At 38.8% G+C, this 26,423-nt stretch overlaps 3 protein-coding genes and 1 long non-coding RNA gene across 7 annotated transcripts in view; 2 read left to right on the top strand and 2 right to left on the bottom strand.

The window, feature by feature from the left end:
* Window positions 1–4,459: 4,459 nt before the first annotated feature.
* On the top strand, window positions 4,460–18,594 carry LOC114357161 (organic cation transporter protein; the record flags this gene model as incomplete). The annotated part of the gene is made up of 12 exons (XM_028310659.1): window positions 4,460–4,495; window positions 5,954–6,171; window positions 7,012–7,195; window positions 7,615–7,744; window positions 9,131–9,259; window positions 10,561–10,753; window positions 11,774–11,879; window positions 12,142–12,380; window positions 12,464–12,543; window positions 13,002–13,177; window positions 16,973–17,127; window positions 17,661–18,594. Coding segments are annotated over 12 exons (1,710 nt in total), but the record flags the coding sequence as incomplete, so codon positions are not given.
* Window positions 15,746–16,579, top strand: LOC114357178 (uncharacterized). The gene is made up of 2 exons (XR_003656281.1): window positions 15,746–15,916; window positions 16,007–16,579. It is a non-coding gene; the product is annotated as an uncharacterized LOC114357178 (long non-coding RNA).
* Window positions 18,477–26,423, bottom strand: part of LOC114357175 (organic cation transporter protein-like) — a 19,150-nt gene continuing 11,203 nt past the window's right edge. For all 4 annotated transcript variants that reach the window (XM_028310679.1, XM_028310680.1, XM_028310678.1 and 1 more), the window contains 8 exons: window positions 23,379–23,507; window positions 22,601–22,793; window positions 22,184–22,289; window positions 21,662–21,894; window positions 21,122–21,201; window positions 20,603–20,778; window positions 19,980–20,134; window positions 18,477–19,193 (listed from right to left, as the gene is read on the bottom strand). In XM_028310679.1, the coding sequence (XP_028166480.1) occupies window positions 19,103–19,193; window positions 19,980–20,134; window positions 20,603–20,778; window positions 21,122–21,201; window positions 21,662–21,894; window positions 22,184–22,289; window positions 22,601–22,793; window positions 23,379–23,507 (1,163 nt within the window). In that variant the 3' untranslated portion in view covers window positions 18,477–19,102. The remainder of the gene's footprint in view (window positions 19,194–19,979; window positions 20,135–20,602; window positions 20,779–21,121; window positions 21,202–21,661; window positions 21,895–22,183; window positions 22,290–22,600; window positions 22,794–23,378; window positions 23,508–26,423) is intronic.
* LOC114357174 (arrestin domain-containing protein 3) overlaps window positions 24,563–26,423 on the bottom strand; it is a 22,709-nt gene continuing 20,848 nt past the window's right edge. The window contains exon 8 of the mRNA XM_028310677.1: window positions 24,563–26,411. Coding sequence (XP_028166478.1) covers window positions 26,344–26,411 — 68 coding nt within the window. The 3' untranslated portion in view covers window positions 24,563–26,343. The remainder of the gene's footprint in view (window positions 26,412–26,423) is intronic.

Below are 26,423 nucleotides of genomic sequence, written 5' to 3'. Positions count from 1 at the left end.
TCNACATTTGTCTTTGTTCATTCATGATTTATAACATCCACGTTGTTGAATAAAGAGACATTATTAATAACTTTCGGGTTCAAAATGTACAATGTGATTATGATTATTTTTCATTGAAAATGGTCGTAAGTAGGTACCTTTTTGGATTTATTGGATGAGATTTCAGGCTTTTATGACATCTGCAAGCAAAGCTCTGGTGGACTGTTCTCATAGGAGACAGCTCAATTACGTCAAAACTTTTAAGGTGTACAGTTATCGTCTGTTCTTATACCATATTCATTGTATGAAAGTTAAAGAATTTATTTCTTTCTTTTCTTTCTTTATTACTTTATTGCGGTAAATGTGGTACAAAATGGTAATCATAATAAAGGTACTCGTACTTACTGCACTGAAGATGATGTTGTCTGATAATGAGCCTGTTCCTACAGGACCTGCTTATCAGAAGCCACGAAAAGAGGAATAAATCAGTTCGCAACCGTCCAAATCTGATAATAGGTATACGAAATGATGGATGGCTCTAAGCTACGAAACTGAAATAAAAAATTAGGTTATTACTTACACGGACGAAGTTCCAAAAAAAGTAATTTTTCGGCTCATAAATCGTCCACAAAACGTTGTATCCTGCTAAAGTATTCCATATTCTAGCATCCTTCGTAAACTTTCGTGGAATTAACTGTTTCCTGGAAAATTAATCCGCCATTTTGCAACGAAGACTCCGCAATAAATATTTTTAATATCCGTAATCTGACAACACCGTAAATTGCGCCAGAAGTGGACGGGAAACAACGGCCACGGGTCTGGTGTTTTTACTTTAATGTTTACGTCGACGGGTATCTAGTAACTCCGTTTCTTCTGTCTCCTTTCTTTCAGGGAAGTTTTTGTTGTTCTTTCTGTGATGATTTGATTATGTAGGAACTCGTAGTTATTAAAATTTTCAAGCATTAAGAGTCGCATCTCAAACTAAATTCAAGTTCTAAATAAGCGCGCTCCTATTGTAGTACGGTAATCACAACTTTTTAAAGTTGTCTATCCAATAAGAAACGCAAAAAATGTAACGAAAGCAGTCCCTATTCGTTACATGTGAGACTAATATTTCAATTAGGTGGATAAATTCATTTTGTCCGAAGCTTCCAACTCACTTTGTCGAACGCACGACTGCTTTTTCCGCTGACCTAATTGATGATATTTAGTTCAATGGAGATCACTGAAATTTATTTTTACGAGTAAGTATTGCTTCTTTGTACAGTCACGGAATGAAAAGGTTCGTCAGTTTTCAAATTGATTCCTTCAACGAATCGCGAGCACATATTACCTTTTGAAACTATGTTACAGAATAATCTCGAGTTAGAGAAAATAATCTTTAACTGTTCGTCAGTAAAGTTCAAAATTATTCAGATCAAAGTTGTTTGACGATTTATCTTGTCAAGATTATTATGATTGATAAACTAAAACCTTCTTGTTGGTTCAAGCTGCCATTATTATTTCTATTAAATAAAAAAAACTATTGTCAATTGGTCAATGTCATCATTGCATTGCACTGTGGGTCTAGACAAAGTGCAAATTATAATCGCAAACCAGTCGAAAAGTGGTCGAAAAGCCCCTTTTTTGTATGGAGTTTTGACGGATTCGATTTTCGATTCGATCAAAAAGTGAGTTTTGTCTAGGGGGGCTGATGGGATACAAAATTAAACAAGCAAAACCTTGTTCGTTAGCAAACGTCATATTTATTTAAATGTTAGCAGCATTGTTTCATGCACTGTTATGTTGGCAGGTTTGACTCTTACAGCACCTAGTGCAAGCGAAAACCGACACTAAGGTGACGAACCTTTTCATTCCGCGACTGTACATTATGCCTCTACAGCGAGTCATTTCTGGCAACAAGACTGATCTGATGAGTCTTTGCCATTGGTTTCATTCAAGTGTTCGCCGCAGTATTTATTTAATTATTTTGTTTCAGATTTAATTCGAATTATTCTTAGTAGGGTAATTGCGCCGGTTTTCCGTCCAGCTCCTGTTTTCGTCCATTTGACCGACTTGCCACAAACTAATACGGAAAATTAGAATACAAACCTAACTTTCCGTGCAAGTTTGGACTTGTTACAATCTATAATATCTAAGTAACAGTTCTGCCTGCATGAAAATGTAATTTGACAAGTAATAACTCCAAAAAAATCTACGGAAGTTGCTGCTGCACACAGGTGAATGGAAAACGTCGTCAAGTTAGAAAAAAAACGTGCCGGTAGGGAACTTTCATGGTATGTTTAATTACTGTTTTAGCTCCTTTACGTAATGTTTTTGGCATTTATGTCTAATTATTAGCATAATAAACACTATTTTAAGGGTTTATTAAAGTTTTTGTATAGAAATCTTAGATAATTAAGTGGACTAATACTAGCATAACAATTTTGCAATATTTTGGTTTTCGTCCACGTGGACGGAAACCCTGACACCTAGTTAATATTTTTAATAATCATTTTACTTCAATGGACCTACAAAATACAATGTTTTTTCTTCCAATATGATCTTTATTGCTATTACATTAAACATTTTAGTTTATGTCCACTTTTTAACAGTGATAAACCCATAAAAACCGTTAAAAAGATGTGGACGAAAACAAAAAACAGCTTTAAACGTTGTTGTGTTTTCGTCCATGACGTCATGAGCAAGCACTGGGGTGGACGAAAACCAAAATTAGCTATTCCTGTAGGTTAGTTTTCGTCCATTGTCCTTCGACCTATTGCAATATTTTCCCAAATTTAGGTAAGAAACTTATTCAAATCTTTTTGATATCATTTGAAAGCTAACAAAATTACCTTTCAAATGATATACCACAATCCATAGTTACTGTATTGTAGAATTGGTTTTAAGTTAATAATTCAACTGCACCCTTTTTTCTACACAGTGGTCGAAAACTAGCGTACACTAGGACGAAAACTGATTTTTTTGGACGAAAACTAGTGAAATCGCCTCTTTTGCATAAAATATTTTTTATAAAAAAACCCGTGGTATTTACTTATTGTCTTAAAATATTAACGTAAAGTAGACTATATAAGGACTAAAATGACATATGATACATATGAGTAAGGGTATTTTAAGATATTCATTTCGCATCACAAAGTTGGCAACTCCGCTAATTGGACGAAAACTAGCGCACTTACCCTATCTACATGCAAAAAACAGCCAAATTATTATTATGGCAGTATATTTTAGTTAACTGATGAAACACAAAAGCGTAGTCTGTTAAAGTGTAAACTTAGTTCTGAAAATGGTTCTGAAACGGCAGAAGAGTACTTGCGCTGAAGGAGGCCGTTGTTCCCGCCAACTTTCACTTCACTGAAATCTTTCCCATTTTGTTACGCTCTCGTACTTTAACACCGGGTTAATACAGTTGTTAACGATGGCCACCAGTAGTAGGTATAGTAGCCGATAGATTTACGTAAGATACTTATTTTTACTTGCAATTAAACTGATTTACATATCTTCCCTACTATATTTACTTTTGATTATAATGTGTATCTGATTTTACCTATTTTAAGCTAATTATTATTTTGTGTTTAGAATGCTACATGTATGTGCAATTATTTATCTATTCTAATAAAACTAAATGTTTAACATCCCATTTGGATGTTACGGTTGTTTACCTACATGTTTATGTTTGGTTTGGTATCAATAAATAATACGCAACTCCGGGTGCGCGTAGGTAATAATATTGTCGCGCCTAGAACATGCTAGAGCTAGCCGTTAGCGATGCGGCCCGCTGATTGGCCGGAGGCCTCTGTCCTTTTATGGCCAGAAGCCACTCGCGGCCCACCGCGCCGCACACGGGGCCGAGAGCCGCCAGTCGTGATCCAACAACTTCCGCGAACGCACGTACGCACCCCCGGACGCGCCTTTCGGTTTTTCTACTGTTAACGATGGCCACCAGTAGTAGGTATAGTAGCCGATAGATTTACGTAAGATACTTATTTTTACTTGCAATTAAACTGATTTACATATCTTCCCTACTATATTTACTTTTGATTATAATGTGTATCTGATTTTACCTATTTTAAGCTAATTATTATTTTGTGTTTAGAATGCTACATGTATGTGCAATTATTTATCTATTCCAATAAAACTAAATGTTTAACATCCCATTTGGATGTTACGGTTGTTTACCTACATGTTTTGGTTTGGTATCAATAAATAATACGCAACTCCGGGTGCGCGTAGGTAATAATATTGTCGCGCCTAGAACATGCTAGAGCTAGCCGTTAGCGATGCGGCCCGCTGATTGGCCGGAGGCCTCTGTCCTTTTATGGCCAGAAGCCACTCGCGGCCCACCGCGCCGCACACGGGGCCGAGAGCCGCCAGTCGTGATCCAATAACTTCCGCGAACGCACGTACGCACCCCCGGACGCGCCTTTCGGTTTTTCTACAACAAATCTGACTTTCATTTCATCTTTTCATCATCTTTCGTTCACCCATCGACCTACATCGCCTACACAATGGAAAGGTTTGTTTTTGCCGGTCAATCAACTTGTTTACTGAAGTTTCATTAGATCTTTATGAATATTTATGTGTTTAAATTATAATTTAGTGTTCAAATATAATAATATACTTATTAGTAGGTATACCTATCCCACAATATTAACAATAGTGTTGGAGTATGGATATGGAAAAGTGCTCTTTGGGAGCTTGCATAAACTTACAATAAAACTTGCTTGATTTGATTTGATTTGAAAATAGGCCCTTTTCAGATCACTCCGTTTCAAACATCTATGGCTCTTCATTTTGTTGTTGTTGTCATACTAACTCCTTTTGTCTGTCTTTATTTCTCTAATTAACTGCGTTCTTTTCCAACTCAATTTAACTTTCTCCCAGGGCTACTCAACCTTCTCTGATTGAGTTTAATTGGAGGTCATAGAGCTGCAGTGATGAATAGCAGTTGGAAATTTTCCGAGTGAACTCCGAACTATTTATTGATTTAGTTAAAAGTTTATTACACAAAAATAGAACGCAGTACAAAAGGCGAACTTAATGTCGTATGTTATTGTCTACCAGCTAGATATTACGACTTAGGTTCAAAGATTCGCAGAATAACTGAAAACCTGAACTTGCTAAGAAACAATTAAATGATTAACAAACAACTTTTGTAAACATTATGGAAGCAATAAACTATTGAGTATTAAGCATTTTATAAAATAATGCAAGGTTTGCGTTTTTACAGCTAATTGCTAGTATTATAACAAAATGCAGTGTTCATTAATTAATATTTATTATGAATTTGCTTGTCTATTGATTCTCGGGCGGATTTCGTAATTATCCTTCATCAAGAACGGATTCAGTTTAATTATTTACAGAAAATATCAGTTTACATTCGACTTGTGAACTCTATATTTTGATGCTTTAACCGAGTAATTAAAAAAGTTTAATTACTTCACCCTATTGAATGACGACAAGATGTTGTATTTTGTAGCCTTTGTTTATTTCAGTTCACTTAGGGTGGGTTGCACCATCTTAGTTTAACTTTGACAAACGTCAAAAATCTTTCAAACTCCATACAAAAGCCTTACGCGGTACTCAGCCTTAGGCTGAATTGCACCACCTAACTTTGACCGTAACTATCACGATAACTGTTGTGTTTTGAATGGAGTTAGACAGATTTTTGACGTTTGTCAAGTTAAAATGGTGTAACCTAGCCTTAATATTATCAATAACAAATATCTACGTTACTTAAATGTCATCTTTCAACAAAAACCTTTGTCCAGCAAAGCATGTCATGTTGCGTCCACACTGGGCGAATGTGCTCGCGCGGCACGCTTGTCATCCTGCTCACTCTGCTCTTGAGTGAGCAGGATGTTGAGTTTACCGCGCGAGCCCATTCGCCCAGTCTGGACGCACCATCAGTTCAGTCGTCATTAAAAACAGCGAAAGGACTCTACCAAACCAAAAAACAAATACTTTTTTCCAGGAGGAGAAGCCAGAAAAGAACAACGATGAGGACATCCTGGACACGGTCCTCTCGTACGTGGGGGAGATGGGCCGCTACCAGAAGTGGCTGTTCGTGGCCATGCTGCCCTTCGGCTTCTTCTTTGCTTTCGTCTACTTCGTGCAGATGTTCGTCACGGCCACGCCGCAGCGCCACTGGTGTCAGGTACCGGAGCTGAGCCACTTGGAGCCAGAGGTCAGGTAAGTTTTCTCCCAACTGTCATATAATATTAGGATATCTGAATCTCACAGAAAAGCTAGCTAGTCGAAAAGTCTCCAAGATTCCATGTTGTGAGAGCCTCTGTCGGACCTATTCATCCTAATGTTCAAAATTCTTCTATTTTACTGAGTGCCTTTTTAAGTGACCCCTATGAAAACAAAATGCCTATTATGTGTTACCATAGGGATCACTTAAAAATTAGGGATTGATGGTGAAAACGGGCATTAGTCCACTAATATTCCTTAACCTCCGAATGGATTATCATAGTGGTTTTAAGTCAAAGATCCTAGGTAGCTTTACTTATTGAGAAAGAAATATCTTGATGAGTCAATACTCGAAACGATACTCGATTGTCACAATCTCATTTGCATTTAAGTAATAGTAATCGTATGGTAGCACCATATTTTCTTGAAGCTTCCTTCCTTATGGCGTCACCATTAACCAAAAATTATGTGCCAGACAACAACACGCTAATTGTAATGGTTGTGTGTCACCGATTTGAATATAGCCCGAACCTGTATTTTGTTGACCACATTTCGCTCAGACGAACGGACGGACTTTGTTAGTAAATCCAACGCTAGAAAAGTAACTAAATAGTAGTAAAAAGTTTAGATGATTTCCAATATCCCAGGCGGAAAGCGGTGTGGTTCCGATAGAGTAGAATAGGGCCACCCTCAATCTTTCCTTGGATGCCGTAAAGAGGCGATTAAGGGAGAGATACATATGTGAACATCAGGCCTTCCCAACCCGTCAGGATGGGGAGTACAGTTCAAATCCTCCATTTGCCTCTTTGAGAAAATGACGATGATGATTATTTCCAGACGGAACCTCTCAACGCTACCCCATGCTGAGTACGAGTGGGACAAATGCCTGACGTTCAACGCCAACTGGAGTCAAGTGCTGGAGACTATGACGGCTCCACACCCCAACACTTCCACGGTGTCTTGCGAGAACGGCTGGGAGTTCGAGCTTGGTGACATTCCGTACCATACTGTTGTTAGCGAGGTGAGTGAAGTTAAGTTCCAAGTACCTACTCTTCAATTTAAGTCTTCATACAGCTCTTTTCCCTACATCAACGTCTCAAGATGATTTAGATAGCGTGAGTAGCGTGAGTACAGCATACTAATTAAATAGTTTTGAACAGAAGTTCACATTCAACTTTCGCGTGCTCCTTTCATGAGACACAGGATAAAACTTGTGAGTGAGAAGGAAGAAAGCAAATGAAACACGTCTATTCGATTGGTGGTTATCCCAATGATTCATAAAAATCTCGTTTCTTTGCATTTTGATAACCAAAACAGAAACTTTTCCTCAACTCAATCCCACGGTCACCTAACGTGAGCCACTGAGCCCGTTTGAATAAACAAACGAACAACAACAACTCTACGTTATCTTGTGCATACTTTTTTATTTGTTTGTTGCAGCGCGGCTGGGTGTGCGAAAACGCCGGCTTCGCTCCTACGGCCCAAGCCATTTTCTTCGCGGGGTCCTTCGTCGGGGGCTTATTCTTCGGCTGGCTGGCAGACACCTTCGGCAGAGTGCCCGCTTTGGTTGGTAAGACCGTCCGTACACATAGATAGTCAGAGTTCCATTGGAGTAGATTAAGCACGAGCTGGAGTCCTGAAGACTGTGAAACTTGATTTTCAATTTGTCCTAGTACTTAATTAGTTAGGACCTAGTTCGATTAGACTGATAATAAAGTATCTGAACTTCAAGTGTTCAAGTTTTATGCTCACTAAGTTTCTTCAAAAACCACACCTGTACTTATCTTACTATTAATCTCAATAAAACGATATCATTTCATCATTTCGAAGTCCTCTAGATGCTAATCTTTTGATGTTGACATACAGAGATAAATCTTTTCATCTCTATTTGTGTTTAATCCGAAGGAACAATGGATTTACTAGCTGCACAGTCATCTTAGCCTTTAATCTTCTAACAATCATGTTGCTTAGTGGTCATATTGTTTGATAATGACAGACACTTCTGTAGTCCGTGATCATCCTGAAATTAATATAATGTTCTTTCAAATTTTTTTAAATAAGAGCACTTTCTCATTATAAGACCCAAAATGCCGTTTCAACTTTATTTAATAACATAATATCTTTTCTGAATTATTTGGTTTAGGTAAAGATTAAGCAAACTTCCCACCTTATTTACTTTACGTCACAATGTTTACTTAACGACTTCTTTAACGTTTTATTACAAAGTAAATATTTGAATATAGATTCTGAATGTCCGTCTGCCTCTTTGTAAATAACGATTTTTATCTAGTTAATGTTTATATAGCCTTAATTAATGAAGGTCAAAAGCTGCAGGAGCCTCAGCCAAGAAGTACTCAGGTAGGTATCACGCAATAAATGTCGATCTTAGGCTGGTGCCACATACGACTTTTTGAAGGGTTTCTACGCACTAAACCTTCTTTATAGCGTTCTCTCATACATAAAGAAAATGAAATGTGCAAATACCTACAACAGAAAACATTGTTACTTAATTAACTACAATAGTGTGTCTAATACTCGTATTATACCTATCCAGAGGCGGACTTTTATTATAATGAATGTTTCTACCAATTACTAGGAGCTGGATTGGAAATTTCCACCAAATGTTTTTCTTGCATTTTATTTCCTTTTTAAAGGGAATGAAAAGGAATTTTTTAAAGGGAATAAAAAGGAAATCACACATGTTCACTAAAGTATGATTAAGTGTGAACTCATGTTCGTTTTTTGTAGGCAAGTGTTAGCAAAACTCATAAACTCATTTATTTTTGCAAATAGGCTTTTAAAAAGCACTTTTAAACGTCCCCGTAAGTATTAACCTTACACTACAGTATGTAACCGACTTAAAAAGGAGGTTCTCATTGGACGACGCGACTATCACGCTTTTGGTTGAACTGAATTTGAAGCAGTTCTCGAATATCAATAAAAATATTGTATCCAGGTACAAACCTCATCGGCTGCGTGGGTGGAGTCGCCAGCATCTTTACCACTGGGCTGTGGGACTTCGCCTTCTGCCGGTTCCTGGTCGGCATGGCCTATGATAGCTGCTTCATGATGATGTACATTTTGGGTAAGACTTGATTCTTTATCATCATCATCACTTTAGCCACAGGACGTCCATTGCTGAACATAGGCCTTTATTTCCACATCGCCCGGTTGGTAGCATCGCATAGCCTGCATCAAGCGCCGCTTCCTGCTACCTTTATAAGGTCGTCGGTCCACCCGTAAGTGGACGTATGGGGCTCTTGATTCTTATAACCTCTTACTTAGTTTGCTTTGCACGAGTGTTAGTTACACTGTTCTATCTTCCAAAAAAGAAATAGCTACTTCATATGACCTATAAAGTATGCTCATGTGAAAAAAGATAATGTCTATCTATCTAGCATAATCTAATATCAGTTTGACACTAAACATTATCTTTAAGACTTTAAGGTCAAGTACCTTACTAATGCAATATTTCAGTGGGTAAACCCAACGTTGAAAGACAGTTGAGAGCAAAGGTTTTTCTTTTGATAACTTATATCTATCAGCCTAATAGCACAGAATAATAATAAGTACTACGTACTAATAGATTAGGATAGCGATCGATTTAGAGAAGAATGCTTATTTTAATGTTTTCATTTAGCTAGCTAGATTAAGTAACTAATCAGATATTGCGGCATTAATAACATCATTACATTACACAGTACAAGTGTAATGCTGTTAGCATTATCAGACACATGCTGTCCAATCATTTGATAAGCAGTGAACAGACTGTAATTGAATTACACATAAATCAGATACAAACATACCTACTCACTTTACATAGTAGATAGATTAGTAGTACTGAAAATTAGATTTATACACTAAGACAATAAAGAAGTATTTAGCAGTTTAATAGCGTGTCCAAGATGAGGAGCAAGGATAGATTTTATATTAATATACCTACTTACTTATTGTGTAAGTCAGTCAAAATCAGAAAACAGCGAGACAATAAAACTTCACTCTGTTCTAGATGGATTCATTGGATGAGAGGATGAGACCTTTGTCCAGCAGTAGACGTCATTTGATTGAAACAAATGAAAATGGAACTCTATGGTTAAAACTTTAAACTACCCAATTTATGTAAACCCCTATAATACGAGTTAGAAGTTACACCCTAGTTAAACTCTGGCTTAAATTGACGTTTAGTATGGAAATGTCATTTTAATGCAAGGTTCATCCTAGGTGTAACTTTTATTAATAAGGGGGTTAGAGTAGAGTATGGAGACAATTTTGACGAGCTTTCGCGCACCTTTACTTTCAGTACATACTAAGTCGTATACTCGTAATTCCATCTATATTTTAACGTTTACTAACGACATTAAGCCCCTAATTCCCCAATTCTTACAGTGATGGAGTACGTAGGCCCTCGCCACCGGACGTGGGTGGCGAACATGTCGATCGCGCTGTACTTCGGTGGAGGCTGTCTGATCCTGCCGTGGCTGGCATACTGGATAGCCGACTGGAGGACTCTCCTGCTGGGCACTTCGTTACCTATGCTGGTGGTGCTGGCAGCGCCGCTGGTGGTTCCTGAGAGTGCAAGGTAGGTTAACCCTATCTTAGCTCGTGACTTGATTCACCTAATAGTCCGCGACAACTCTGGAGTGCGGTCAAAACGTATGGCGCACCATACATCTTCGGTGGAGGCTGTCTGATCCTGCCGTGGTTAGCTTACTATATTGCTGACTGGAAAACTCTCCTGCTGGGCACTTCGCTACCTATGCTGGTGGTGCTGGCAGCGCTCCTGGTTGTTCCTGCCAAGTAGGGGACTATTCCTTTTCTTGCGACGGGACTGAATGGAACTGCCTACCTATCCACCGGGACGGCCATGGGGCTATGTGGGGGGCTCTCCCCGCCAGGAGGGCTGGGCTCTACCCACTAAAACCCGACGGTTGCCGCCGTAACCCAATGTAGAGCCGTACCTACTCTAACTTTTGAATTGATTGATCATACTCACCGATTTTACCTATGTGTTGTGTTGCCTAATTGTGATTAAGTAGGTAGTTGCTCTATTCTAAGATTTTGTATCATTCTTTTTCAATGTATCTTACCGAAATCATTGTGAACTGATTATTTTACAGTTACGGATTTTCTCTGTTCAAATCCATACTATACATAAATCTTCGACCATCTATCTATAGTATAGTGACCATGAGGATCATTGACAGAGAGATAAACTCTTAATTCACTGTAATCTGCAGTCACATCCTATTTTATTACTGTTGGTCTGAAGCATTAATTGTCAACCTTGCAATTTTAGGCCGAACAAACAATAAAAACGTCTATGTAAGTAGGTATGCTCTACATTCGTTGTCTTAGAAATTATTTTTGGGTTAATAGTGCAGTTCTTAATTGGTTTAATAACTATAGGTGCGCCTCTGCTGGACAAAATATCTTCGTCCTTCTTCCCTTATCTAGGAAATGTCACAATTTAATTAGAATTTTTAACTTTCCTCTACTACGACCTATTGTCTCTATCGGTGTCAGATAGCAGATTCGAAGGTCGCGTCGCTGGTATGATCTGTCACTCGACCTATATTATAATGTGTCATTTTGTTCGCAGATGGCTTTCATCGCGGGGGCGTATCAACCAGGCGGTAGATGTTCTGAGGAAATTCGAAAGAGTCAATGGCACGAAAATCCCACAAGACGTCTTAGATGAATTTATTGTGAGTAGACAAATACACTTCTCTTCTATTGAGGTTCATTCTTATTCAATAGTTTTGGTAATATTTCGGCACACCTTGATATTGAGCAATGAAAGAATATTGAACCGGTGATAACGGTCCATCAGGCATCGACTACTTTTCACTTCTAGCACACTCAAGAGTAAACATAGATAAACATATTTATATGGATACTTGAACCCTATCTCTTCTCAATAAAGTTCAAAATATGGTGGCAACAACTCAAAACCCCGTTGTGTTGCAGGTCCAATCCCGCGCCAAGCAATCCCGGCAAACCGACGAGTCCATAGCTGCGGTATTCAAGAGCGTGCCCCTCCGCATGATGATGTTATACATGGTGCTGGTATACATGGGCTGTGCAGTCATCTTCGACGGACTCGTGCGCATGTCAGAAGGCTTGGGGCTGGACTTCTTCGTGACGTTCACTCTGACGTCAGCTACAGAGATACCCTCGGTCACGCTTTTGGCGCTGATACTTGACAGGTGGGAGAATATACTTCTTTACTGTGAAAAGTTGACTCCGAGCACGAATTCTCATGTAAACTCAATTTTACGTATTGTTACAGGTACGGCCGAAGAATGCTAACTTGTGTACCGCTGCTCATCGCAGGCAGCTTGACTCTGATAGCTGCAGCTGTCCCTAAAGGTAACATTCATTCTTTTCAGTTGTGTAATTAAAGATTAAAAGAAAAGCTATATTATGCTACTTAATCAATATATCTATTACTTACATTAACGAAATAAAAGATAGGTCCACCATTTTTTTATGCTTGCAAGACCTAGCTAGAATCATGAATTTTAGTACGGGATTATTCCCACCTCTCGTTCCTACCGCTGCAACTCCTGTGTAGGCAGGATCGACAGCTTGACCGCCAATAAAAACCAACCAGTGAAGGTCAAGTTTGTCCCGGGGGAAAATTAAACTGTCATTGGACCCGTAACGAAATTCATCAGAAGAACATGGGGGGAGTTCAAAGTTAAGGTTCTACTTCGGCTTGGCATGAAGTTTGGTAGTGAAAGCCATCTACATACAACACAAGGAAATATTCCAAAAGACACTCGTACAGCAAAGAATATTTTTATAAAGTTCGATATGTGTTCCAGGCATACCCCAAGTGACCCTGGCGATCATGGCGCGGTTCTGCACTAACATGTCGTACAACGCCGCCATACAGTGGTCAGCTGAACTGCTGCCGACGGGAGTCAGAGCGTCGGGCACGTCGCTCATACACGTCAGCGGTTATGTTGCCACTGTGGTGTCACCTTTCATCGTCTATTCAGTAAGTTATATTTTCAGGGACGTTGTAGGTACGAGTATTCTGCTGAGCTGTCCTGCTGGTAGTTTAGTAGCTGGTAGTTAATGGTATTGGACCCGTACACTAAAGAATGTAAGGTAGTCAAATAATGGATAAAGTTCTTGCAACTCAAGAAGGCGAGGGAGCTTTACTTGTGTGTATACTACGTGTACATGCACATAAATGCATTTCTATCAAAACTTTTTAAAATCATAGAGTAGCGAGCCACCACACATGTAAAGCTCACTCGCCTTCGTGAATTGCAACAACTACTTATAGCTGAATTCCCGCAGATTAGATTCGGAGATTTGTTCAATTGTTTCAACCAATAGACGTCCATTGCGGAACAAAGCCCTCCTCTAAGGAGTTCTGCGCTGTCCGCATTCAGCTGTTTCTCTCGACTTTCACCAGATCGTCTACGACTTCTAGTCCGTTGTCACCACTCGTGAACTTTTCGACCCTGGCGGTGGATTGTACCTTATTGTATGTAGTCCGTGATTAAGGGGCGTGGCTACCATTATATCAGCTATATCAATTATATGGGGCCCCCTGCAGGGCCCCCAAACGTGTATAAATGAAATAAACGTCATGGGGCGCCAATCAATTTTGATATTGCTGCTCCCGTCTTAGGCCGTTTGTAGACATTGTAACGTTGCCGTTTGCTGTTTTTTCACAAATTAATATTTCTTCTCAATATTCTGATTTTTGATACCACTAGCGACATCTATTGGCGTGATTTAGAATTAATTTGCAATAGANTTTTTTTTACAATTTTGCAGGAAAATTATGGCAAAACAAATAATATTTCTAATAATTCTAAACAAAACTAATCACCATAAATTTTGAACAAAAAAATACAATTACAGCAAAACATTAAGACAGCTTTCCTGGTTCTCTGCTGACGCATATTGATTTCGTTTGGTTATGATAAATTTTGCATGAAGAGAAGAGCCCCAGTATGCTCAGGAGAAGGATTTGTAATTTTTTGAGAATTTCTCTAAGGAATTTATATCTTTACAAGAAACCCAAATTTAAATTACAGCTAAAAGTAACCACTACTGGCAACAATTAAAAGTTGGAGTACTTGTAAAGTAATAAACTATTACAGAGCATCTCAAAAGGGTATAAAATGAGCACACTATGGCTTGTTTTCTTTGTTTAAAAGTTTTGAATTCATCACATTTAGTCGAGATCAATAGGCTAGATGACAAAATTTCAATTATTTGTCCGTCAAACAGATAATTAGAAAATATTGTAGCGTTGCAGTTTTGGCTGTTTTTCACAAATTGATTTTCTTTCTCGATATTCTGATTTTGGATACCACTAGCGACATCTATTGGCGTGATTCAGAACTAATTTGCAATAGATGGCGCTTTTTGCTCAGTTAATTGAAATATATTTTGATGAAACATTTCCCAGTGTTTTTATATTGATTATTCTATTTTTCAAATAGAATATTTTCAGTGTTCTGGAAATTGTTTTCATCATGGTTTTATTAGTACAGTATTTACTTTTTCAAGCGGCGAAACGAAACGTATCGCGATGTCTATGACTAGCGCCTGTCAGTGGAGCTGTCAAATCACTTAGGAATTTGTCGATCGTGCGCAACCGCAATTTGATTATTTTCGGGAATGTATATTCCTTGTATTTCAAATCGGGTCATGCAGAATGCATCCACGATAATTTATTAATATAATTTAAAAATATTCACACATGAGGTAAGTTCCCGTCTGAGAATTTATTTATTTTTCGTGATTGATATTTTTCGTATTCCAGTACGTGGTATTTCATGTGATCGTTTCTTTCAGAAATTCCCTAAATCCTGTTCGGATGAGGGTGGGTTGCTGAAGACTGCGAGTGAATTTCAAATTAGCGAGCAGTTCTTCGTAAGTATTATTTGTTTCCCATTGCGGGTTTTTTCATAACCTAATGCCACGTTCCACATGTGATGCTGACACTCGTATTTTTCGTTTCAGATGCGGGATTTCATATTTTACACTATTTTTATAGACATTTTAGATATTTCAATATTTTCATATTGATTTCTCATCATTTGGTAAAAATTATTTATCCTTTCTAAACTGCTGATCTCTTCGCATTTCCTCCTTGTCATCAAACCTCTGTCTCTGCAAGAGTTTGAACGCTTTCCTGTCGAGGAGATGCAAGAGCTTCATCTGGCACTGCGCGCTTGAGGCCGTGGAGGACGCTGCTTGTAACCTAAAAGTGTGCGAGACCCGTTGGACCCCGGAAGAAGAGAGGAACGTTCAGGGTAACGGCTTATAACCGCATGGCTTCCAAGGTACCCACTTTTCCATCCTTCAAGTAGGAGTCTTTCCGACCTGACATCGCGCAGTTATCTTAACTAGTAGAGTCTTTTAATATTTAGGCTGAGTTTTAAGAAAACCGAACCTAATTAACGACCCTGAATCCCTTGAGATTGGCACTATTACAGTAGTTATTATAATATCGTAATTGTTAACTATATACGAGCATACGAGATAAAAATAAATTGTGTCAATTGAGAGGGAGCTGTTTTATTTACATTTTCACACATGAGGTAAGTTCCCGTCGGAGAATTTATTTATTTTTCGTGATTGATATTTTTCGTATTCCAGTACGTGGTATTTTATGTGATCGTTTCTTTCAGAGATTCCCTAAATCCTAATCGGATGAGGGTGGGTTGCTGAAAACTGCGAGTGAAGCTTAAATTAGCGAACAGTTTTCGTAAGTATTTTTGTTTCCCATTGCGGTTTTTTTTCATAACCTAATGCCACGTTCCTCATGTGATGCTGACGCTGGTATTTTTCGTTTCAGATGCGGGATTTCATATTTTACACTATTTTTATAGACATTTTAGATATTTCAATATTTCATATTGATTTCTCATCATTTGGTATAAATTATTTCTCCTTTCTAAACTGCTGATCTCTTCGCATTTCCTCCTTGTCATCAAACCTCTGTCTCTGCAAGAGTTTGAACGCTTTCCTGTCGAGGGGACACAAGAGCTTCATCTGGCACTGCGCGCTTGAGGCCGTGGAGGACGCTGCTTGTAACCTAAAAGTGTGTGAGACCCGTTGGACCCCGGAAGAAGAGAGGAACGTTCAGGGTAACGGCTTATAACCGCATGGCTTCCAAGGTACCCACTTTTCCATCCTTCAAGTAGGAGTCTTTCCGACCTGACTTCGCGCAGTTATCTTAACTAGTAGAGTCTTTTAATATTTAGGCTGAGTTTTAAGAAATTTGTAGTGGCAATAATATTCACCAAACCGAACCTAATTAACGACCCTGAATCCCTTGAGATTGGCACTATTACAGTAGTTATTATAAGATCGTAATTGTTAACTTTATACGAGCATACGAGATAAAAATAAATTGTGTCAATTGAGAGGGAGCTGTTTTATTTACATTTTTCTAATTACACACAAGGAACGGTAACTTATATAAATTTCTGCAAGCCGGACAACCTCTTTTCACGTGCAGACAATTCACCATCTTCTCCGTCTGCACCGGTGGCGGTTCAATTCCAGTCACCAAGCCGCCAGGAAAAAATCCTTTCTTGCAACATTCTTTTTTTCACTGGACGACGGACCGTCAAAAAATATATTCTTTGTTTGCTGTCAATTTTCTCGCCGGACTTATGTCCGATGCATGTGCACACGTTCATTAAAACGATACACCACCGTTAAATCAGACGTCAAAATCGGGCCGTAGTCCGGTCAAAAAAACGGATGTTTACAAGCAGCGTACTGTGATCGTACATAAATATGGCTATGTTTCCAGGAACGCGTGTGGAGGCCGCTACCGCTGCTGATCCTAGGCGCCGTGGGGCTGGTGGCGAGCGCCGTGGGTGTGCTGCTGCCCGAGACACGTGGCCGGAGTATGCCGCAGACCATCGCGGATGGAGAGCGGCTTGTTAGAGAGTACTCCTTGTGCGGGTGAGAACATCTTATTCTTTATAGCATATGGTCGCAAATACCTTGGGGGGAAGGCGCGCGGCCGCAGATCATCGCTGTCGGAAAGTGGCTGGTGAAGGACTATTCCTTGTGCAGGTGAGAACCGGCCTTATTCTTTGTAGCCTAGGTCGCCAATACCTTGGGCATTTGCAATCGCAAGGAATTAAGTAGGAAATGGTTGATGCTGGGCTGCATGAGACTGGCAGCGAGCGCAGACCATAGCAGACGGCAAGCGCCTCGTCCTTGTGGGAGTGAGGACTGGCGTAAATATTTTTACTAGCAAATGCACACGGCTTCACTGGCGTAAATTTCGGTCTGTCTCTAACAATCCTTATCGCCCCTATCCCCCTTCCAAAAACCATAATGATTTCCAGATTGGCCAGTTAGTAGTGGTCTGTATCCAGCGCCTTCCTGCAATCTTTTTGAGGTCATCTGTCTGCCTTGTGGGTGGAAGTCACACGCTAAATCCAGGATCTAAACTTGGCATCTAAGTAACTTACTTTCTTCTGTTTCAGGAAACCTGAACCTGATGAGAGTGAAGAGTGGAGGAAGGATAAAGAACGAGCGCTTATTACGTAATCGGCCGACTTCCACTATATGGCCTGTATGTTAAGTAGTTGTAAGATTCCTGTGCTCAAACCAGGAACTTATTGTGATATTAAACTTGCTAATAACTGACAGAAAAGATGGAAATATTTTCAATTAATTCAAATAATTAGGTATTTTCTACCTAAAGTTATTTTACGATACTTATTAATTTTCGTTGTAGTTACAATATAATGTCTATTTTATTACTTTAATTACATTAAGTCTAGAGATTGTGCAATTCTTTAACTAAATTAGTTAGTTTAAGTATAAGTCTAGGCTTCTAGTTAGTTACTACTATTATAGTTAAATAATTACCCCTTTAATTACACTGGATCGTGTCAATTCAACGTGGATAATGCATGTCAAAAGTGTGATAGAAAAATAATATTACACTACACTCTACACCACAGAGCATGCTCTACACTGAGACTGGGTTGCACCATCTTACTTTAACTTCAACAAACGTAAAAAACTGTCAAACTCCATACAAAAAGCAACGTTGTCGTTATCGATAACCGTTACGGTTAAAGTTAGGTGGTGAAACTCAGCCTAAGAACCACATCTTCTTGCAAAATTATTGTTATTTTTTAGAACTAGTTTTCTCAAATATTTTTCTTTCCTTGGGTATTTAACTACTGTAATTTTATTCAATATTTCTCTTATTTAGAACTTGGAATGTCGTAGTATGAAAAGTTTAAGTTTGCCTGCCTGTGTAAATAATTTTAATATTGTGTGCTCCAGTAAATATCTCGTATGTAAAGTAAGGTACTTTGATTAGGAATTTTTGCAAAAAGTGTAAATACAGTTAAATTTTAATTGGCATTTTCATTAAAAATTAGGGAAAATATCAGTCAATTTTGTTATTAAAATGAAAAAGATATTCTCTTTTGTTTTTATTTGATTCAATTAAAAATAATACAATGTTATGAAAGTGTTGCCTAATTTTAAATGCCTTACTATTTACCTACTGTGTGTAGGAAATTACGTATTTATGGTGCTGATTGTTAAAACTTAAAAGTCTGAACAATAATAAATTATTATTTTGTCATAGGTAACTGTACAATAGCATTGTCTTCTGTAGATAAACAATTTTGTCTTACCTATTAAAGTTGTTTCATTTTTACCCGACTGCGCCAGAAAGAGGGTTATCAACTTTTTTAACACACTTGTCTCTTATCGAAAAAACTTATTCATGTCTAATGCATAAATTAAAACATACAATTAAATATAGCATTTCATTAAAAATATCACTTTATTAATCGTTTTAGGCACTTTCAAATCACAACTTAACATATCACATAGTAGGTAGGTATTATTTATAAATACTAAAAATAATTAATTTAATAATTTACTTAATTTGTTACTAACATTACATTCTATGTAAACTTGTGACACTCATGCTCATTTTTCGGAATTCTTCATTGAGTCTCTCATTTTGATCTAAATCTGGCTTTTTTTTCCTGCAAAACACAAAAACATTGCTTATTTAATTTATAAAAAAAGCACAGATTTTTCTTAAATAATTCATTAATCATAATGCTGACAATAAATATTTATCTAACAGAGATAGGGAAGGGACAGGGTGGTATCTACAGCGGATTGATAAATCTAAATATTAAGTAAGTACCTACTCTAGGTCTATCATGTGGGGCCAGGTAGAAGTCCGACACTGAAGCCATTGGCCACCAACACTTCTCTATAAAGGTTATAGCACATTTATCAACCCGGAAAGGGATCAACACCGTATCGCCTTTCGTCGCGAGACGAGGCGTTTACATTGTGCGGATAAGTGTGCATTGCAGTACGGAGGTTCATACAAAGAATACTGACCGCGTCGTGTTGATACGGTTACGATCCGTTTCTGGGTTGATAAGTGTGCTTCGTCCTTTAGAAGTAAGTAGGCACAATAGTAGAGCGATCAACTTGTATGGCAGTACCACACCGAAAGCGTTGGACAATAATCTCTCTAAACGCTCCTGCACACGACGCCGCTACCGCGCCGCCGCCGCGCCGTCGCCGGGCCTTTGCACTGTTCATACGCACCGAGTAAAACCGTCGCCACGCCGCCACCGCGTCATTAAAGCATAATTTCGCCCGCGGCGCGGCGGCGGCGCGGCAGCGGTGTTCAAGCGGCACGTATAAACAGTGCAAAGGCGCGGCGACGGCGCGGCAGCGGCGTCGTGTGCAGGAGCGCTAAAAGAACACAATTCGATGGTCTCCAACGTGACTAAGTTAGTTGTACTCACTGCCACAGCATCCCGTCCCTGATGAGCTTCTCAGCGTCGGCGATGGTCTGCGGCATGGGCTGGCCCTTGGTCTCGGGCAGCAGCAGCGACAGCGCGCCGGCGCCCAGGCAGAGGAGCCCGATGATCAGCAGCGGCAGCGGCATCCATAGACGTTGCTACAATAACAGTAAGGGAGTTAGAAGACAAAGATCTCCGGATGTCGGATAGGTTTAAGCGAGAGAATGGTGACGAATTAAACTTACTTATAGCGGGACTGCGGGAAGCTCTATGGGAGATGCTATCTTTCTTCTAAGCTACGATGTGACGGGTGATTGCCACATTAGCTTTTCAAATTTAAAGTGGCCACTTCAACTTGCCTACCCACTGGAAGGGCAGATCGCTGTCAGATGGCGATCGGGGCAGAAAAATTCTCAAGGGGCGATCACGTACCGAAAAACGTAATGTAATTCGACGATCTAGTTAAATTGCGGAAAGCACTGGATGTGTGTAGCCCAACAGGTTATTAAGGAAATCCTTAGGGGAGGATTTTGTCCGCATCGTGACGCATTGGCTGAACCAACTTACATAGCTAACAGAGATTGGCCGACCGGAGATCTAGAAAGGTCGCAAAAAACAGATCTCACCGAGTAAACGACGTACGGTGAGAACATGGCTGCCACGTAGACGGTGAGATGCACGAGCGCGTTGCCACTTGCGCGCGCGCCGGTTGGAATGAGCTCGGCTACCATCTGCAGCTGCGCGCCGATTGCCATGTTGACGGCAAACCGCATCGCCACCGCCAGCACCATTTGCGTCACACCTGGAAAATGCCTTGTGCTGAAATAATGGAATATGTATATAAGTGCCCTGAAAAGGGCTTTTGTACTAGGCTAGACTAGATCTATGAAAATGGATTCAAGTTTTTGTTCACTTGTTTACAGTAGAAGAATTGCCCCTTGTTGTCCAAATGTCCATTTTTTGAAGAGCACACTGCACTAATTGCTTTAGATCCTAAAAGAGGAGCACCTCCATATTTCCGTTTAGTCAATATAGAGACGACTAAGGGACAATTAAAGCGTAAAAGGGTGGGGGTGCAGATTTAATGAATCGTACATGTTTTGTCTAGGTCAGTAATTTCTGTTGGATGTTCATTTTTTTTTTACCTTTACTAGTGAATGCAGTAAAGAGAGCCAGAATTCCCGCCACTGCCATTGTCCCAGAGATTAAACTACGGCGACCCCATCTGAAAAAATGAACAAAATGTAAATTGAGCATTCGCATTTCATGATGCAGGGAGAAGACTCCTTAAACTTCCTAGCACTGTCGCCTCTTGGGTGGAGCCAGACGAGAGATATAATCTAAATTAATGTGATTGTGGAGTAAGGCCAGATGAGAGGACAGTAGAAATCTATATTAAATGTGATATGAAAATGTTGACCAAAGGGGCGTTAAAGCAACCTTCAGCCATCAAGGACTGGCAAGAAGTTAAAGTAACTAACTATATTACTCATCCAAAACCAGCGTGACCAGCACAAGCGCCAAACTTTCAGTGTCTATTGAGAACGACAGGCGGATGGATGGTATCCCCCAAAGTTGGGTGACTTTCGGGTGCCCACAATCTTTTTTGATGGCTGGATCCGCGCCCTTACATTCTACCCCTCAAGAGCTGGGGTTGGTGCTGACTTTACGTAGTTTTTACTTACTTATCCAAAACCAGCGTGACCAACACAAGCGCCGGTATCTCCGACGCCGAGGACAGCGTGAAGGTGAGGAAGAAGTTGGTGCCGATGCTCTCGGACATCCTGAGGATGGCGTCGATGCCGAGGTTGCCCACCATCGTGACTGCTATGAGGACGAGCAAGCTGTTCCGAAGGGGTTTGCTGGCTACTACTGCTCGCAGCGACTCGTCTACTGTGCTTTTTTGGCTTGCGACTACCTGGTTTGCGAATGATTTGAAATGATTTGGTAATATCATACTTTAATGGATAAGCATGTTCTTAAATCTATCGTAAATCGAACGCCACAGCGTTGAATAGAGCTCTGTGATTGGTTCGTGTGTCGCCCTGTGCGTCCACGCGCACTGTGAGACCTCGTAGTAATATTTGTGAATACGGGCGTATAGCATTTCATTGACTAAGTACTTTATCAATCAAGCTAAAGGTTTTTTTTTAAATTTCGCTTTAGCGAACCATTCTAAACATTTTAAAAACTTTTTTGTAACTCACGATGAATTCTGCCATAAGGTCGTCTGGTATACCCCTCCTGTTAACCTTTTCGAACTTTTTCAACATGTTTACTGCTTTGTTGACTTTTCCTTTAGAAGCCAACCATCTAAAATTAAAAACAAAGTTCTCCAGTTAGGACAAAGTCTATACGGTCTTACTAGAAAGAAAAGTATTTAAGTCTTTGTGTGACATGGAGCAACAACATCATAAAACGGGACTATTCCCACCTCTCGTTCCCACCGCTGCAACTCCTGTGTAGCCAGGATCTACAACTTGACCGCCACTAATACCCAGCTAGTGAAGGTCAAGTTTGTCCCGGGAGAAAGTTAAACTGTCATTGGACCCGCAACGAAATTAATCAGGAAAATATAGGAGGCGGTCAACAATATCATAAGCGAAAATTGCTTACGTATTTACCTCGCGCTCTCCGGTAGATACAAAGGTGTGACCAGCACGAACAGCATAGGGAGCGAAGTGGCCAGGACTAGGTGTCGCCAGTCCAGGAGCCAGAGTGCCAGCCCCACCATCAATAAGGCTCCTCCCCCGCAGTAGACCGCAATCGAAATATTCGATATCCATGTTCGATGGCGAGAACCCACGTATTCAATTACTGGAAAACAAATGTATATCATTAGTAAACCATATTGAAGATTTAAGAAAACTGATTGTCTATTCACTAGGCTTTTGAGAAACTGTGTTAAAATCACGAGTTAGCCTAGGCGCAACCACCAATCAGTATGGAGATGTATGAAAGTGCGCACATTACCGATTGATTCTTCATACAAATTAGAATCGGGCCCAACTATCGGCCGACTAAAAGTCGGTGGTCTGTGCCTAGGCTTACCTAAACTCAAGCATTCTTGAGTGCAGGTAAACGTCGTCTCAGAACACTACATGCCTTACATGCTTTAAGTACCTACGAGTATAGGCAGAAAGAATTGCAGTCATCAAGCATCTTATTAGCAATGTTACTGATGGAAAGTAGTAATGATTTATTCCACCAACAACATTTCATGTAGATTCAAGCTCTAACAAACTCACGTTACATTACATGCCATAACTCTAGAGACCTTAACTAAGTCAAAATGTGTGGCATGCCGAAAAAGTAGGTGCAATTGATTCGACCCGTATCCCCAGATCTTCAGATGTCATTGAACATACCTACTAATGAAACTATTTTAGTTAAATGTTTTACCTATAATGTAGATCATTATAGCGCAGGAATCAATGCACAAGCCAACGATGAACCTGGCGATGGTGAAGTCCCAGACGCCCGAAGTGAACAGCGTCAGCACTCCCCCGAAACATCCAATGAGATTTGCTCCTGAAATTATAAGGGAGAACGTTAGGCGACAGTTTCTTTGTTAGGGTGAATATCCCAAACACGTTTTTTACGCGGCGGAGCTGAGAATCGATGGGAGAAATGTAACTAGAGCGATGATTTTTTTTCTGTATATAGTTTATACAGCGTTTTACACGATAGCAAAGTCTTCAGGACAATAGGTAGTTATTTTATGTACTAAAAAAAAATTCAAAGACCCAAAATCTAATAACGGTGGCGCGTCCTAACTCTATTTCTACTCATAAATTGTGTTATTCCTTCTTTCTCGGGGATTCTAGTAACTTAAAAATAGTATAGCCATAAAATACATTAAATAAGACTTCCAAATGATATGAAAGAAATGTGATATTTCATATTTTAAGTGTTTTAAATAGCCTTTCAAAACTGTCCCACGAAAAAAAGCAATTACAGTGGCTCAATTTCGACACTCTCTTACTTCTCCAAAGAAGCTTTGAGAGACGTAGAGTTCTTCTTCCCTGCATCACTCAACTGTGTNCCCACTTCTGATCTTAAGGATCAGAGGTGAGAGTGCTTTTTTTAAAAGTAATGTACGGCACCAACAGATATCGATTTATTAAATAACCGACATCAATAATTCCACAAATCAAATGAACGTAATAAAGAAATATGCCTATGGCAGAAATAATGATCTAGGTCACAAATATCACAGTCCCTGAACCGAGAGAACGTCCGTCACAGCCAAGCGCTCGAGCAAAGTGTCGCGGTGCGCGGGGCGGCCGGTTTCTCGTGCCTTCCCTCTCTAAGACAGAGACAACAGGATCGAACGATATGACGTCACGCTGACGTAGCGGGTGTTATTTCTAAGACTCTTGATTAATATTTTTATTTTGTACTTAATAAAAAGTTTACAATATTAGTTGGTTTTTTTTTAAGTCCGTCCATTGAAACTTCACAATAAAACTTCATTCAATGTAAAATCATGTTTATTAAACAGCAATAAAATGTCTTCAAAATAAAAAAATATGCATACACAACATTATTACATAGTTTATTTATAATTTATAATATTATATCATGAATATAAAAATTTTGTAAGTATTTAATATAACGAAACACTATATTATTTTAAATGCCAAGTATTAGGCCGAAAATACTTATAAGAAGCGCATAATACAGCCTAATATGGTATAGAAGTAACAAAAAATAATATCAACCTACCTTATTCTACTAAAATTATACCTAAGATAAATATTTAAAAGACAATCTTAGTAAGTGTAGGTACCGGTACCGTCATCAGCACATCAGAATATACTTTTTTACTACAAAATAGTTCTTATTACGACGGCATAAGATGCCAGTGTTTAGTAAGCTTAATGTGCAGTCGTTGTACTATCGGCCACAGTGTTAACTATCCGTTTCCATTTTTGCTCTCGCTCTCATCGAATGGTGATTCTTTGCGATAGAATGAGACGACATGACCGGCAATGGGTAGTTAACACTGTTGCCGATAGTATAGGGGTATATTCCTCGTGGTATAGCCGCAAATGTTTAGAAATCGGCGTACATTTTGATGTCACATATTTTATTGTTTTAAATAGCACCTACTCGTATTATTATTATGTTTGCAGTACTAATTCATAAAATGCCGTTGTTTTGTGCGAGACTTGGAAGACTGACTTACAGTTATAATGATAAATACATACTTAGATTATATCGAAGAGTATCATATTAGATTAGCACGAAGTAAATATTATTCATACCTATCAATGATTTATTAATAAACGTTGACTATTTTACCAACACTTATCCATATAAAACTGTACTCCCATAATAATATTATAAATAATGCACTATAGTAATTAGCACTGTAATAAAAAAATAACATTCCATAATTAAAACTTTCATTTAAACATACTTATCATGAGGACTATTTCAAATGCAAAAACACTAAATAGTATTTTTTCTTCTAAATTACAATATTTTAGAGTCTCATTGACTGTTTGTAAGGTATGATTATAATTTATATTTTTCACTATGGCACATTGCATATTGGACGCTTGGTAAAATTATTATACTCTTAGTTTAATTGTAATTATTGTGATGTTTATAATTAATAATGGTTTCAGCACTTCCAAAGCACTTAAACTGGGAACTTTTAAAAGCGAATATAATATTTTATTGACAAAATCAGGCACTTTATATTATTGTATTTCAGTTATCAATATCTTTATTGTATAGAAAGATTATGTTTGAAGTATTGTAAATAACCTTTTTTAAAATATCCATAAATCTTTTCCTCACATTTAATTTTTAACCGTAAAAATAATGAATCCTAAAAAGATATATTTTTATAAAATTATAAAGCAGTTTCTAAAATAGCCTTTTAACCACTTATTTAACATTGATCTCTTTATACATAGTTATATTGTAAATGATTGCCTTATATAATATAATTAAACACATACATTACGAGATTTCAAGGTCTACACCACATAATTATTTCGGCTTTTGATTTTGAATGTGAGATCACATAATTTTGAACCTATGCGTTAAATACCTTGTTTTCCTTAATAACAAAAATGCGTTTATTCAGCTGCTGATTTTTACCCCTGAAAACAAACCCAAGGGTTTCTAATAAAAATAGTTTAAATATAAAATGAAGGCGTATACAGTCATCGCTTACATCTACGTATAATACAACCAGGTCACGTTAACTGCGCACTTGACGGCCGTGACGTCACACCGACACAATGGTACGGACGGGGCGAACCGAGGTGCGCAGTTAACTTAACCAGGTTGTAGCTTAGCTTAGTCTACGTCACTATTCGAGGTAGTATTATTATAGTAAAACCTCGTGTCAATTCTTTTGGGATTCAACGAACTCTGGGTTGTATGGAGAATTGTTAGGGTTTTCTTCCAGCTTAGCTGTAAACAAAA

Source organism: Ostrinia furnacalis, unplaced genomic scaffold (genome assembly GCF_004193835.3).
Source record: "Ostrinia furnacalis isolate ACB-3 unplaced genomic scaffold, ASM419383v2 OfSCF3056, whole genome shotgun sequence".
Lineage (NCBI taxonomy): Eukaryota > Metazoa > Arthropoda > Insecta > Lepidoptera > Crambidae > Ostrinia > Ostrinia furnacalis.
The sequence above is the reverse complement of the archived record's forward strand: the minus strand, read 5'-3'. Positions and strand labels throughout refer to the sequence as shown.